The 15,781-nt window shown below is 46.5% G+C and overlaps 1 protein-coding gene across 2 annotated transcripts in view; it reads right to left on the bottom strand.

Annotated features, from left to right (window-relative positions):
- Positions 1-5,106: 5,106 nt before the first annotated feature.
- Positions 5,107-15,781, bottom strand: part of LOC128695537 (uncharacterized) — a 39,468-nt gene continuing 28,793 nt past the window's right edge. For both annotated transcript variants that reach the window (XM_070093245.1, XM_070093246.1), the window contains exons 14-17: positions 13,026-13,201; positions 12,563-12,749; positions 11,551-11,737; positions 5,107-10,672 (exon numbers count right to left, since the gene is read on the bottom strand). In XM_070093245.1, coding sequence (XP_069949346.1) covers positions 9,336-10,672; positions 11,551-11,737; positions 12,563-12,749; positions 13,026-13,201 — 1,887 coding nt within the window. In that variant the 3' untranslated portion in view covers positions 5,107-9,335. The remainder of the gene's footprint in view (positions 10,673-11,550; positions 11,738-12,562; positions 12,750-13,025; positions 13,202-15,781) is intronic.

Raw genomic sequence — 15,781 nt, 5'->3', positions numbered from 1 at the left:
CCTTAAAAAAATTGGGTCTAATGTAGGAGGAGTTTTTTTTTCAAAAATAATGATATTAATAATACAGCGTAATTGAGTACAAAATAATAGTTAAAATAAAGATTAAAACATTATTAAGGTATGACATAGGCCTAGCTGTTGTAGGCCTAGTTGTTGTAGGCCTAGCTGTTGCTGGCTGTGAAAGAGACCCCATAACAGTTCAAGCTTCAGCGACCCAAAAATGTAGGTCCACCACTGGAAATGTACGTCCAGCACTGGAAATGTACGTCCAGCACTGGAAATGTACGTCCAGCACTGTAAATGTACGTCCAGCACTGGAAATGTACGTCCAGCACTGGAAATGTACGTCCAGCACTGTAAATGTACGTCCAGCACTGGAAATGTACGTCCAGCACTGGAAATGTATGTCCACCACTGGAAATGTACGTCCAGCACTGGAAATGTATGTCCACCACTGGAAATGTATGTCCACCACTGGAAATGTACGTCCAGCACTGTAAATGTACGTCCAGCACTGGAAATGTACGTCCAGCACTGGAAATGTACGTCCAGCACTGGAAATGTATGTCCACCACTGGAAATGAGGGTCCACCACTGGAAATGTACGTCCACCACTGGAAATGAGGGTCCACCACTGGAAATGAGGGTCCACCACTGGAAATGTATGTCCACCACTGGAAATGAGGGTCCACCACTGGAAATGTAGGTCCGCCACTGGAAATAAATAAAATGGCTTGGCTTCCTAACATTACACTGGTGCTGGGTTACTAACCCAACCCTGGATAATTAATCCCAGTAAAGTTTTACCTTTTTTTTTCTATCTTCTTCTTCTTTCTCTTCTTCTTTAACATTTCAAATGTTTGAAGCAAAAAAGATGAGTTGGTGAAGACTCCAGCAGATCCCAGGTACTGGTGGTGAAGACTCCAGCAGATCCCAGGTACTGGTGGTGAAGACTCCAGCAGATCCCAGGTACTGGTGGTGAAGACTCCAGCAGATCCCAGGTACTGGTGGTGAAGACTCCAGCAGATCCCAGGTACTGGTGGTGAAGACTCCAGCAGATCCCAGGTACTGGTGGTGAAGACTCCAGCAGATCCCAGGTACTGGTGGTGAAGACTCCAGCAGATCCCAGGTGCTGGTGGCGAAGACTCCAGCAGATCCCAGGTACTGGTGGTGAAGACTCCAGCAGATCCCAGGTACTGGTGGTGAAGACTCCAGCAGATCCCAGGTGTTGGTGGTGAAGACTCCAGCAGATCCCAGGTACTGGTGGTGAAGACTCCAGCAGATCCCAGGTACTGGTTGTGAAGACTCCAGCAGATTCCAGGTACTGGTGGTGAAGACTTCAGCAGATCCCAGGTACTGGTGGTGAAGACTCCAGCAGATCCCAGGTACTGGTGGTGAAGACTCCAGCAGATCCCAGGTGTTGGTGGTGAAGACTCCAGCAGATCCCAGGTACTGGTGGTGAAGACTCCAGCAGATCCCAGGTACTGGTTGTGAAGACTCCAGCAGATTCCAGGTACTGGTGGTGAAGACTCCAGCAGATCCCAGGTACTGGTTGTGAAGACTCCAGCAGATTCCAGGTACTGGTGGTGAAGACTTCAGCAGATCCCAGGTACTGGTGGTGAAGACTCCAGCAGATCCTAGGTACGGGTGGTGAAGACTCCAGCAGATCACAGGTGCTGGTGGTGAAGACTCCAGCAGATCCCAGGTACTGGTGATGAAGACTCCAGCAGATCCCAGGTAGTGGTGGTGAAGACTCCAGCAGATCCCAGGTACTGGTGGTGAAGACTCCAGCAGATCCCAGGTACTGGTGGTGAAGACTCCAGCAGATCCCAGGTGCTGGTGGCGAAGACTCCAGCAGATCCCAGGTACTGGTGGTGAAGACTCCAGCAGATCCCAGGTACTGGTGGTGAAGACTCCAGCAGATCCCAGGTACTGGTGGTGAAGACTCCAGCAGATCCCAGGTACTGGTGGTGAAGACTCCAGCAGATCCCAGGTACTGGTGGTGAAGACTCCAGCAGACCCCAGGAACTGGTGGTGAAGATTCCAGTGGTCCCCAGGTACTGGTGGTGAAGACTCCAGCAGACCCCGGGAACCAGTGCTGAAGACTCCAGCAGACCCCAGGAACTGGTGGTGAAGACTCCAGCAGACTCCAGGAACTGGTGGTGAAGACTCTAGCAGACTCCAGAAACTGGTGCTGAAGACTCCAGCAGACGCCAGGAACTGGTGCTGAAGATTCCAACAGGCCCCAGGAACTGGTGCTGAAGATTCCAGCAGACCCCAGGAACTGGTGCTGAAGATTCCAGCAGACCCCAGGAACTGGTGCTGAAGATTCCAGCAGAAACCAGGAACTGGTGCTGAAGATTACAGCAGACTCCAGGAACTGGTGCTGAAGACTCCAGCAGATCCCAGGAACTGGTGGTGAAGATTCCAGCAGACCCCAGGAACTGGTGCCGAAGATTCCAGCAGACCCCAAGAACTGGTGCTGAAGATTCCAGCAGACCCCAGGAACTGGTGCTGAAGATTCCAGCAGACCCCAGAAACTGGTGCTGAAGATTCCAGCAGTCCGCAGGAACTGGTGCTGAAGACTCCAGCAGACCCCCAGGAACTGGTGGTGAAGATTCCAGCAGACCCAAGGAACTGGTGGTGAAGACTCCAGCAGACCCCAGGAACTGGTGGTGAAGACTCCAGCAGACCCCAGGAACTAGTGCTGAAGACTCCAGCAGACCCCAGGAACTGGTGCTGAAGACTCCTGCAGATCCCAGGAACTGGTGGTGAAGATTCCAGCAGACCTCAGGAACTGGTGCTGAAGACTCCAGCAGACCCCAGGTACTGGTGGTGAAGACTCCAGGAGACTCCAGGAACTTTTGGTGAAGACTCCAGCAGACTCCAGGAACTGGTGATGAAGACTTCAGCAGATCCCAAGTACTGGTGGTGAAGACTCCAGCAGATCCCAGGTACTGGTGGTGAAGACTCCAGCAGATCCCAGGTACTGGTGGTGAAGACTCCAGCAGACCCCAGGAACTGGTGGTGAAGATTCCAGCAGTCCCCAGGTACTGGTGGTGAAGACTCCAGCAGACCCCGGGAACCAGTGCTGAAGACTCCAGCAGACCCCAGGAACTGGTGGTGAAGACTCCGGTAGACCCCAGGAACTAGTGCTGAAGACTCCAGCAGACCCCAGGAACTGGTGCTGAAGACTCCCGCAGATCCCAGGAACTGGTGCTGAAGATTCCAACAGACCTCAGGAACTGGTGCTGAAGACTCCAGTTGACCCCAGGTACTGGTGGTGAAGACTCCAGCAGACTCCAGGAACTGGTGGTGAAGACTCCAGCAGACTCCAGGAACTGGTGATGAAGACTTCAGCAGACTCCAGGAACTGGTGCTGAAGACTCCAGCAGACTCCAGGAACTGGTGCTGAAGACTCCAGCAGACTCCAGGAACTGGTGCTGAGGACTCCAATAGACCCCAGGACCTGGTGTTAAAGACTCCAGCAGACTCCAGGAACCGGTGCTGAAGACTTCAGCAGACTCCAGGAACTGGTGGTGAAGACTCCAGTAGACTCCAGGAACTGGTTTACCTGGTGGTGAAAGACTCCCACAGAGTCTAGAAACTGGTGCTGAAGACTCCCGCAGACTCCAGGAACTGGTGGTGAAGACACTCCCGCAGACTCCAGGAACTGGTGGTGATGATTCCCGGAGACTCCAGGAACTGGTGGTGAAGACTCCGGCAGACTCCAGGAACTGGTGGTGAAGACTCCGGCAGACTCCAGGAACTGGTGGTGAAGACTCCGGCAGACTCCAGGAACTGGTGGTGAAGACTCCCCGGAGACTCCAGGAACTGGTGGTGAAGACTCCCGGAGACTCCAGGAACTGGTGGTGAAGACACTCTCGCAGACTCCAGGAACTGGTGGTGAAGACACTCCAGCAGACCCCAGCAGACCTCGCTACCCCCCTCGTTGCACATTCAAGCCACACCTGCTGGCTTGGCTCATTAATTCGGGGACAGAGGGTTGCCGGGTGTAGGATTGTTAACAATCATGCCATTTAGCTGGTTAGTGGTGTCCGGGGCAGGCTGTTTGTGATGCTCCGTTGCTCAGTGGAGCGTTGTATCACGCTCTCTGGCCGGGGGCGCCGCTCTCGCTGGCCGGGATGTACCTCTCTCGCTGGCCGGGAAGCACCACTCTCGCTGGTCGGGAAGCACCACTCTCGCTGGTCGGGAAGCACCACTCTCGCTGGCCGGGAAGCACCACTCTCGCTGGCCGGGAAGCACCACTCTCGCTGGTCGGGAAGCACCACTCTCGCTGGCCGGGAAGCACCGCACATCACCGGTGGTTGATATGCTCTTATCCAAGGAATCAGAGAGCTACTCTTTCCCTTCTACAATCAAACCTACTCTCCACTCCTGTTTACCAAGCACTGTGTAACCCTTATGGGTTTAGCACTTCCCAGTGACTTTAATAGCAACAACAATAACTATAATAATAATAATAATAATAATAATAATAATAATAATAATAATAATAATTGTAGTATAATAGTAATGTTAATAATAATAATCCTCTGCCGCCTTTGCATTCTCAACTGTTTTCCTTCTCTCTTTCTTTCTCCTCTGAGATAGACGAAGCGGAGGCTGAGAAAGACACAGGTAATGGGTGGTTCATCGTACAGAGCTGTGTGTATACTTGTGCCCTCTGTGTGTGTGTGTGTGTGTGTGTGTGTGTGTGTGTGTGTGTGTGTGTGTGTGTGTGTGTGTGTGTGTGTGGGACATGACTAGGTTCACTAGGACATCGTTGGCTTTGTCGTACCTAGTCTTTCCGCCGTCCTTCTCTACAACCCTCCCTATCACCATAAAATATACTTAAAACATTTACTGAGCAGCTCTCAGTATCTCTCTCATTTTTTCCGTCTCTTCTCCTTCTCGTTCAGCTATGCCAAAAGCTGTCTTTGACATTTTCCTGTCTTCTCTCTCTCTCTCTCCCTGTTCACATCACCAGCTGCTGTTCACCTTCTGTTATATGTTAATATATCTTTATCATATTTTCTCTCTTCTTGTTCTTCCACATGACAACGATGCTGGCAGAGGCAGAACCGAAAAATAAAACAATTAGTGTAATAAAAATGGCAGGTTTATTGCAGCTTAAGGTTCATTTACTGTCAAGAAATACATTGGTAAATACATTGGTACTGCCATTAGTACTTCCCGCTACTCCCATTGGTACTTCGAGTGCGTCCAGCTGTGTTTCTACTGATACAGAGAACAACTTTCAGCTGAAATTGCATATTGGCTGTTTTATGTCTCTCCAAAATATGTAATAAACTGGTTGAAGCTTCAGGTACTTACCTCGTCTCCTACACTGGCTTATTGCTTTACTAAAGCGAGTGACGTAAAGAAGAAGACACGCTTGCCATCACTCGCTCCCTGACTAGCTTTCTAAACGTGCAGGAACAGTGACCCATCCCACTTTTTTACAGCCCTTAATTGAATTTCGGCTAAATTGTGGTCAGCAGACAGGGAAACGAACTTCCATAGATCCTTGTAGTGAAGATGATGAAGATGAAGAGGGTGGAGAAGAAGAGGAAGAAGAAAATAAGAAACAGCAGCGGAAGAAGAAAAGGAAGAAGAAAGAGCAGCAGCAGCAGCAACAGAAGAAGAAGAAGAAGAAGAAGAAGAAGAAGCAGCGGCTCAAACTCTCACTAAAAACAAACAGAAAATCACCATCAACACAGCCGGGACATGTTAATCAAGGTGTAGAGTAGACTAAGGGCAAGTAAGAGCCAGTGAAGAAATGGGCGATCACCTGCCTCGTCTCTCCCACCTGAAACTACAACACAAATCACACACTATCTTACCTGCCATCTAGCGGCCGCTACCACGACTACTCACCAAGGTACCGCTTCTTTGATTACACCCCTTTAACCCCCCTTTCCCCCTTTACCTTTACCCCTTTAACTTAGTGCTGCCCAGCACCAGGGTAAGATTAGGATGTAAACAAGGGTGTTGAGTAGGATGTGAATTTTGTGGGTGCCCAGTAAGATGCTTGAGATTTTGGAGGTCGTCGGCTGGGTGGAAAATATATACATATATTTTTTTTACGTAACACTGTAAGATTTTGCTAAATTTTGCTCTTAAAATGCGAGGCAGAGAGCAAAATTTTATTTCAAAATGTTGATTTTTTGTATATTCTTGTGCGAGTTATTTTTAATTTCCTGTTTTTATTTACATCACTTTGCTTTGTTCCCCCCCCTCATCTGCGTCAAGTTCATCTCATCTGGTTGAATTGCTAGGCTTGAAGCCTGTCGACTACGCGATCGTCATTAAATTCGCAACCTACAATAGTTTAGCCCTGCTTAAGTTAGGTTGGTTGGTTGGTTAATGGGGTTTAAAGCCTATCTACTATACTAGGACCATTAAGGCTGCATATCACCTGTTCACTACTAGTCAAGAATACTTAGATTTTGCCACCGAAGTGGCTAGTTTATTGTGCACCCCATGTCCATCCTGTGGATGGTAGCACAAGAGTATATGGATACACAAAAGGCCTAGGAACTAGGCCCCAGAAGGGTTAACAGGTGTACATATGGATTTATATCTACATATATACAGTTCACTTATCTGTTACAAGCAAATTTAGGAAATATGCTTAGTATATCTTGTATCTTATTTTCATTAATAAGATATCTTGATATGTCACATAGGTTATTATACTGTCTCTGTATTCCTCAATAAGTGGACAATTAAGCACATAGTGTTCAAGACAGTGACCATATGCCTGATCACATAATTTACATTTAGTTTGATCATCATCTGTGTGTCTCCCAAACTGCCAGTACTTGTAACCAAGCCTAAGCCTGGCCACTACAACATCAGTCAGCACTTGTAACCAAGCCTAAGCCTGGCCACTACAACATCAGTCAGTACTTGCAACCAAGCCTAAGCCTGGCCACTACAACATCAGTCAGTACTTGTAACCAAGCCTAAGCCTGGCCACTACAACATCAGTCAGTACTTGCAACCAAGCCTAAGCCTGGCCACTACAACATCAGTCAGTACTTGTAACCAAGCCTAAGCCTGGCCACTATAACATCAGTCAGTACTTGTAACCAAGCCTAAGCCTGGCCACTACAACATCAGTCAGTACTTGTAACCAAGCCTAAGCCTGGCCACTACAACATCAGTCAGTACTTGTAACCAAGCCTAAGCCTGGCCACTACAACATCAGTCAGTGTTCACATTGCACGTTGCTCCCTAAACATACTTATCTACGTTCATGTTATCATAGTGGGTTATAGATCTACTCAGACTTCTAACTGCATTCCTATAACAATCATTTAAACCATTAAACCATTAAACTCTCGGAGAGTTTGCAGTGAGAAACACACACCTCATGGTGTCTATATCCCCAATATAAGAACATAAAAGAGCACTGCAGAAGGCCTACTGGCCATATGGTATTACTTGCCGTTGAACATAATTAAATAATAAAATTTTGACATATTTAATTGTTTAAGTACAATTAACCCATAATATACAATTCTCAACGAGGCTAGACAAAGTTAGGCTGCTGTGGTATTATAGAGAAGCCAAATAATATACAATGTTAATTCCCTAGACTACATCTACCAGTCAAAGAGATGTGCTGTTATAACACAGGGAAAATTCAGCTTGTTAAGCTGGACTGCAGGTGAAGAAAATATGTCTACGTGTAGGTGAGCTGTGGGTCTGAGCCGGCGGCACATGATGAATAAAACCATCAAGTTAAACTTATGAGTGGATCGTGGCCCGGGTACCAATACTGCCCCTTATTGCTCACTTACAATGTTTTTCACATCTTACATTTTACTTATATATATATATATATATATATATATATATATATATATATATATATATATATATATATATATATATATATATATATATATATATATATATGCATATATACATATATACATACAATACATACATACATCCAGCTGAGTGCTGGACTGTCTTTGAAATGGGAGTCTGATACTGTAGGAAAAAGCTACGTCTTATGTATAAACTCTATGTGTGTGTGTGTGTGTGTGTGTGAACGGAAGATTCTGCTGGTCGACTCTCACATGTACCTATCTAAGTAGATGTCCCCTAGCTCGGTTGGTAGAGCACGGACCTCACACACGTCCGTGGTTCGATCCCCGGAAAGGGTGGAAACATTTGGGGAGTGTTTCCTTAAGACACCTGCTATCCCTGTTCATCTAGTGGTAAACAGGTACCTGCGTGGTGTGGGTCGCATCCTGGGGACAAAATTAACCTAATTTTGCCCGAAATGCTCTGCATAACCAGGGGATTTCTATATAGTATGTCACTGATGTCAGCTATGGTCTGTATAAGTTGTATCATGTACTTGTAGAAATAAAAATGATTATTATTTTTATTATTACGTTCACGGAAGACTTGTGGGTTCGGAATGCGTACAAACACGGCCGATACTGGGCTACAGTATATACGCACAGGGATGTCAGCATAGTTAAAATACTTATGTTAGCATATTTTAAATACTTGCTAGCCATGACGTCACGGACTCACGCATGGCCCGCGCAAGCGCCGTAAGGCTAGACAGGGTTAGTCAGTACGGTCACTCGCTTGACTGGCTTGCTTAATTTACATGAACTCGGATCTACTCTGCGGAAGCCAGTAAGTAAGCCACGAAGCACAAGCACTATAATCAGGAAGCAATGCACAAACGGAGGATTTGGTGGTTGTGTGTGCATGTCGAGTTAAGACGTGTGGCTCGACTCTGCAACACTCCTTCCACTGAAGGACGCACTCAGGGTCAGCGAAGCTCTCAAATACATGTAATAATGGAGACGAATATCTTGCCTGGCGAAATATCGCTTCCCTCTAGTCTGAAGCATCTTTGATAACAACCAGGAGCCATTAGTGAGTTATCCGTGTCCCTGGCTCCTGATTCCTGAAGCTGAGTCGGGACTTTGAACATTCTTTGAGGAAGCAGTATTTCATTTACTTTCACTGTGAATACGCGAAATCTTGATTCTCATTTTTATATTTTACATTATTCAAAAGAGTGTAAAATGATTAGTTTGTTTTCTTTACGTCAGAAACAGATTAGTTAGGGTACAAGCTTTTAATTCTGGGTTGTAGGTTCTTTTAAAAAGGATAAAAATCCTCGAATTGAGGCTGGGACAAGCTACAACAAATCCTCAAATTTGACATGGAGAACGGTTAGGTTCGTTCTGGGCCATCATCAAGTAGCCGGTGCCTTAATAATGGTTCGATACGGAACAAAACGATGTCATTTTTCCGTTTTCAATTTGTGGGTTAGTTGTGGGTTAGTTTTCCTAGGAATGCTCCAGCCGACGAGCGAGTTCCTTCACATTCTTTCCGCTGGTGGCGTGAACGGAGACGCTCTCCTGATGCCTAGACTGCCACCCTGTGCCCTGCGATTTAGGAGGACTTACATTCAGTTGCTTTCTAGGTCCCATATTTGACTGTTTGGGAGGTCCTGCTGTTTTCGAGTGTTGTAGAGGCATTGGTACCACTGGAGGACTGGTTCTTTCTTCTACGGTCGGCCTGTGGGCAAATGGTGCCTTGCTTCTTGTATTAGCTACGTCTGCTAATACGACGGTGTTACCCTTTCCAGGAGGCATTAGCGGCCTTTTGGTGTCATCTGGTGGTGTTCTTTTTGTGGGTATTGATGGTGCTGCTCGAGCTGGTGACGTTCTCTGTGGAGTGCAGGCTTTATCTGGCGGCATTAGTGGAGTCTTTTTCTCACGAGGGTTTGTTTTTCCATTTAGAATACCCGAGTTTGCAATTTTATTTGAACTGTTACTCTTGACGGGCTGGTCTTCCTTCTCGAGCTGCATGAAAGGACTTTTAGATACCTTCGAGCCGTTCATTAAGCTTTCGACGCTCTTGTGAGGCTTGAGCTTGTTGGGTGGAGGTGGCGGAGCTCCTTCAGGCCTCCCTCTGGCGTTGAAAGTGACGTCAGTAGAAACAGAGCGATGAAAGTCTGTCTTCAAAGAGTCGGATGGAGGAGTACCTTGCCTAGAGTTCCCGTTGCCCGCTAGAGGATCCACAACAAACCGACTCAGAGGCATCGATTTCTGACTTCCGAATGCCCTTGAACGTTGATTCTCTTTTTCTGAAGGAGCTTTAGAGGATCGAGAGCCAATTCTCCTGAAAACGGTAATTAAACTCGTCATCGACATTTGGGATGTGAAGGCTGGCTTCGTGGAGCCCTCCTCAATGTCAACAACGCAGCCAGAATCCGCTGAGATTGACTGCACGTACGTTGGACGCTCACCTTCCCCGGACTTGGGGTAAATAGGGGGAGAGTGTGAGGGCAGACGGACTTGTCCTTGCGCATGAGGAGAACTCTTAAAATCTAGATCGACGTCACAGATCATCTTATTTGTTTCCTCGGGCACTCGAGATACTTCTCCTGTACGTTTTCTCTCCTTTTTGAAAAGGCGGACAGTGAGTATCCAGTGGATTAATTTGTCCATGAGCGGACAACAGCAAGAGTTAACGCAAGCAGTACAGCAGGGGGTGCAAGACCCCTGTCCCTCTCTCTCCCACCAACTCTTCACTCTGCTCCACAGGCAACACAGAATGATCACTATGGCCGCCAGCAAGAGGCCCAGAATGTACATGGCCTCCACCAATGGATTCACGTCTGGAAAGAAACAGAAATTAGTTTCTTCTCCTCGGCACTCAAAATAATGAACTTTTTACAGTTCATTTTACTGGCTAAGAGTCGTTATTCTCTTACAGCTCATTTTAACGTCCAGGAAGCCATCTGCAGCACTAACACCCAGATACCTAGTCCAGGAAGCCATCTGCAACACTAACACCCAGGTACCTAGTCCAGGAAGCTACGTACAACAATAACACTCAGGTACCTAGTCCAGAAAGCCACCTGCAAGACTAACACTCAAGTACCTAGTCCAGGAAGCTACCAACAAGACTTCCTGGACTAGGTACCTGGGTATTACCCAGGTACCTTGTCCAGGCAGCTATCTACAACAACACTAACACCCAGGTACCTAGTTCAGAAAGTAATTTACAACACTAGCACCCAAGCACCGACCCACCTTCAGGTGAACATGGGCAGAAGGTATAAAGACTGACTTAATTAAAAACACACATACATCAAAAGATTTTTTCTACTGAAAAATCTTCTTTGGCTTCACGTCCTCCTGACCACTTATCGACTACGACGTACTCAAAGACACTTACACACACGCCTCGTCCAGCATGATTGTCGAACCCGGGTCCCTTCGGCTGTGAGCCGAACGCACTACTACTACTACTACAACTACTAGTATTGCTATTACGATTATATTATGCCTTGTACCTCACTCTCATACCTATATAAACCCCTCTGTCTCCCTGTATTGTTTGTAAAGGTTTGACAACGCTCATGGAGAGCGAAACGTTGCCACAATGAAATGTCACTTTAGTTGCACTTGTGTTCCTTCACCCAACATTTAACACAAGTCGCCTTGACTTTTTACTCTAAGAACTCATACATACACTTGCAACAGCACCCACCTCGCCTTATTTTCGCCTCTCCGCTGTCGATTGATCCTCCTGGGCCCAGACTGGAGCAGTCAGGGGGAGCGAAGCCAGGATCACAGTGGCAGTGACCTCTGTTGTTGCACACCCCGCGACCCGAACACCCGTCCCGGCAGTCTCCGTCAGGAGCCGCGATCTCCACGCACCTCTGGTTGACGCACATCTGCGGCAGGAGGAGAAACAAGGGTGCGTCAGACACACGAAATATTGCACCCATGGGGAATGGGAGGGCCATCGGGTTTTATCCCGATTTCTTGAATCAATAGATCTTTATCGGCATCAAACTGTTACCCCCCAGTCTTTTCTCCTTGAAGGTTGCAGCTTGCCGCTTCTTGTAGTGAATGGCCCACACGGGTTTAGAACTGTATATGAAGCAAACGATTTTATGGAAACACCAAGAACTGTCACCTACCAGATTACTTATAAATTATTATTATTGTTGTTGTTGTTGTTGTTGTTGTTATATTATTTTACAGTTTTACTATCAGTAATATAATATTCAAATGATAATATTAGATTCATTCATAACGCTTTTATTGCACACATTGGAAAATGCAAAGTTTTGGGGGGCCAATCATTTCTGGGTAATTATATGCGTAAGGAAGATACGGGTCTTCCTGACGAAAACTCATGTCTTAAGACACAGGTCTTAATCCATGATGACCTGTCACCAGCTGCTGAAGGAGGGTGGGTCATGGCCTATTGTGTGGGAAGGTAAGGCTTCCATCTCCTGGCGTGGGACAGTGAACAGTCACAAGGTAGTGCCAACCCTCTAGGACCTAGTAACTGACAGGATGGCACAGTGAGTCTTCATGCGTTCATTTATGTCAAGCCTTGTTATGTTCCCTTCCTCACCGGGCTGGAAAACAGCCGGGCTAGAAATGATGGTCGATATATTCTTCCATATCTTCTATATCAGCAGCAGTAACAGAAAAAACAGCAGCAATAGCACCAGCAACAACAACTCGGCAAAAAAAATATTGTATACCTTGTTGCTTCCGCAGTGTGCGCCGTCAGGAGTGAGCCACAGGCTGGGGTGAGCCTCACTGCTGCTGTAGATGAACCTGCAGATGTCTTCATTAATGGTCCAGAAGCCGTGCACGTAGCCTCCTCCTGGAAGCTTTGGTTCCTCATTCTTAGGCAGCCTGCACTGTAGTGTGCCACAGAAAGTGTCTCTGTCCAGGTAATTATTACAATTATTACTGATATTATTATTATTATTATTATTATTATTATTATTATTATTATTATTATTATTATTATTATTATTGTTGTTATTATTATCACTCGGGGCCCATTCAAGGACCTATCACTGAAGTCTTTCTCACTCAGGATACTACTAGAGGCTCCCACTCACTCCTGGCTCCACTCACTTCTGCCCCACTCATTCCTATCTCCACTCACTTCTGGCCCCACTCACTCCTGGCCCCACTAACTCCTGGGTCACTCACTGGGTTCCACAGGGCCTCAATTCAGTCTTGCTTGTGCTGGTGACGCCACAGTTGCCAAGAGAACTCCCCTTCCTGTTGTTCTCGTAGCAACGAGGAGATGCCACACTGGCAGTGGCGCCCCACACCTGGTGGCACCGTGCCTCGTGGCTCCCACATTTACCACGGTGGCAGTGACCCTGGGGGGGGAAAAAGAGGAATGACAACAGTCTTCAGAGAATCTATGAGTTTCTAACAGTGTATATAAATGGCTGGTATCAACAGAAGCTAATAAGACATCGAAGAAGGATTCAGGAGTTTTGAAAAAAACCAAAACAATAGTTTTAAAATTACCCTGTTAAACCAAAACAATAGTTTTGGTTTAACAGGGTAATTTTAAAAGACTTTTCTGAGTCAAAATAAAGGAAATAAAACAAAAGCAGTCAACAAAACACGAGAAAAGACCTTAAAAAAAAAGAGAGGGCATCGCATGACCCTTACGGATTTAGAGCTTGATTTATTAATAATAATAATAATAATAATAATAATAATAATAATAATAATAATAATTAGGGTTTTTGGTTCCTCCAAAAAAATTTGGGGGGAAAAAACCCCGAAAAATCCCTCTTCAGTATTGGGTTGAAAAATTGGCCTCCTAATTTTTAAACCCCGAGGCCCCCTTCAGGTATTAGGGGGGAAATTTTCTCCCCAGTAAAGTTAAAAAACTGGGGGCTGTTTTTCCAAAAATTAGTTTGAGGTGTTTTTTAAAAAGGGGTTAAAAACCCCGGGGAGGCTGGGGTTCAAATAAAAAATTAGTTTGGGAAATGTTTTCCAGGTTAAAAACGGGAAAAAGGGTGCCTTCCCGGGGGGTTTGGAAATTTTTCCCGCCAAAAGAGTGTCCTTAAATAATTTGTTTTGGGGGGTGGTTCTCCAATTGTTTTAAAAAGAGGTTTTGCCCTTGGTCAGGAGGGCCCCCAAAATGTTAAACCCGGGGTGCCGCCCCAATAATTTGGTGGCCCCCAGTGGAAAAAAAAAAAAAAAAAAAGAAAAAATGCCCCCCCCCAAAAAGCGGAAATGCCCAAAAAACGGGAGGGGCTTTTCCCCTTAGGATTGGGGTTTTTGGGTTTGTGTTTAAACCCGAGTTTCTGCCCCTTCCCGTTTAGTTTGAGTGTTCCTCCAGTGTTAAACTGAGTGCTGCTTCAGTATTAGTTTGAGTGTTTTTTTCCCGGAAATGGGGCTGCTTTAGCAGGTTGAGGCCCCCAAATGTTAAACTGAGGTTTCTTCAGATTAGTTTGAGGTTCTCCAGGAAAAAAGTGCTCCCTTTAGCATTTTTTTTGAGGTTTGTGTTAAACTAGGGTGCTTCAGTATTAGTTTGGGGTGTTTCTCCCCGTTAAAAACCGAGGGTGCTTCAATTTTGAGTGTTTCTCCAGTGTTAAACTGAGTGCTGCTTCAGTATTAGTTGGGGTGTTCCCCCAGGAAAAATGGGGTGCTGCTTCAATTAGTTTGAGGCCCCCCAGTGTTAAACTAAATGCTCCCTTCCCGTATTAGTTTGAGTTTTCTCCAGTGAAAAAAGGGGTCCGGTTTTATATTAGTTTTTAGTGTTTCTCCATGTTAAACTATGCCCCTTTTCCCAAAAAGTTTATGTTTCCCGTGTTAAACTAGGCTTTTCCCTATTAGTTTGGGGTGTTTCCCCCAGTGTTAAACTGGGGTGCTCCCTTTAGATTAGTTTTAGTTTCCCTTCCCGTGTTAAACCGGTGCTTCAGATTAGTTTTAGTGTTTTTTTCCCGTGTTAAACTAAAGGGTGCTTCAGATTAGTTTTAGTGTTTCCAAAAGGGTTTAAAATGAGTGCTTCCTTTAGTATTAGCTTTAGTGTTTCCTGTTAAAAATGAGTGCTTCTTCATATTAGTTGGTGCCCTCCAAATTTTTCCCCTTTTTTATTTTCTTTTCTAATTTGGCTATTAGTGTTAAAAAAAATAAATTCCAAAGTGGGTTTAGCGCCCAGGGTCACTGGGGGGTTCAGTCAGTCTAGGTAACAATGAGGGGTTTAGCGTCTAGGGACAATTGGGGGGTTTTAGTCAGGCCAGGGGCACTGAGGGTTCAGCCGCCCCCGGGCCCCTGAGGGTTCAGTCAGTCTAGGTACACTGAGGGTTCAGCGCCTTTGGGAAAATAGGGGTTTAGTCAGTCTAGGTCCACTGAGGGGCCCGCGGGCTAGGACACTGGGGGGTTAGTCAGTCTTTGGAACTTTAGGGTTCAGCTTTTCCCCCGGGGCCAATTTAGGGGTTTAGTCAGCCCCCGGGGACACTGAGGGGCTAGCCGTCTAGGTACACTGAGGGTTCAGCGGGCTAGGGCACACTGGGAGTGTCTAGGCCCGGGGGCTCCCCGGGAAAAAAAAAAGGGTTCAGCCGTCTAGGGGACACTGAGGGTTCAGCCGTCAGGACACTGAGGGTTTTAGTCAGTCTAGGGGGACTGGGGGGTTCAGCCGTCTAGGGCCCCTGGGGGGTTCAGTCAGTCTAGGTACAAAAAAAGGGTTAGCCGTCTAGGTAACTGAGGGTTCAGTAGTTTTAGGGAAATTTAGGGCCCCGTCAGTCTAGGTACACTGAGGGTTCAGTCAGTTTAGGGGACACTGAGGGTTAGCCCGTCTAGGACACTGGGGGGTTCAGCCCGTCTAGGTAAAACTGAGGGTTCAGCCGTCTAGGGAATTTTTTTAGGGGTTTAGTCAGTTTTAGGGGCACTGGGGGGTTCAGTCAGTCTTTGGACACTGAGGGCCCCGTCAGTCTTGG

This window comes from Cherax quadricarinatus, chromosome 42 (assembly GCF_038502225.1).
Source record: "Cherax quadricarinatus isolate ZL_2023a chromosome 42, ASM3850222v1, whole genome shotgun sequence".
Lineage (NCBI taxonomy): Eukaryota > Metazoa > Arthropoda > Malacostraca > Decapoda > Parastacidae > Cherax > Cherax quadricarinatus.
This window is presented reverse-complemented; position numbering and strand designations above follow the sequence as displayed.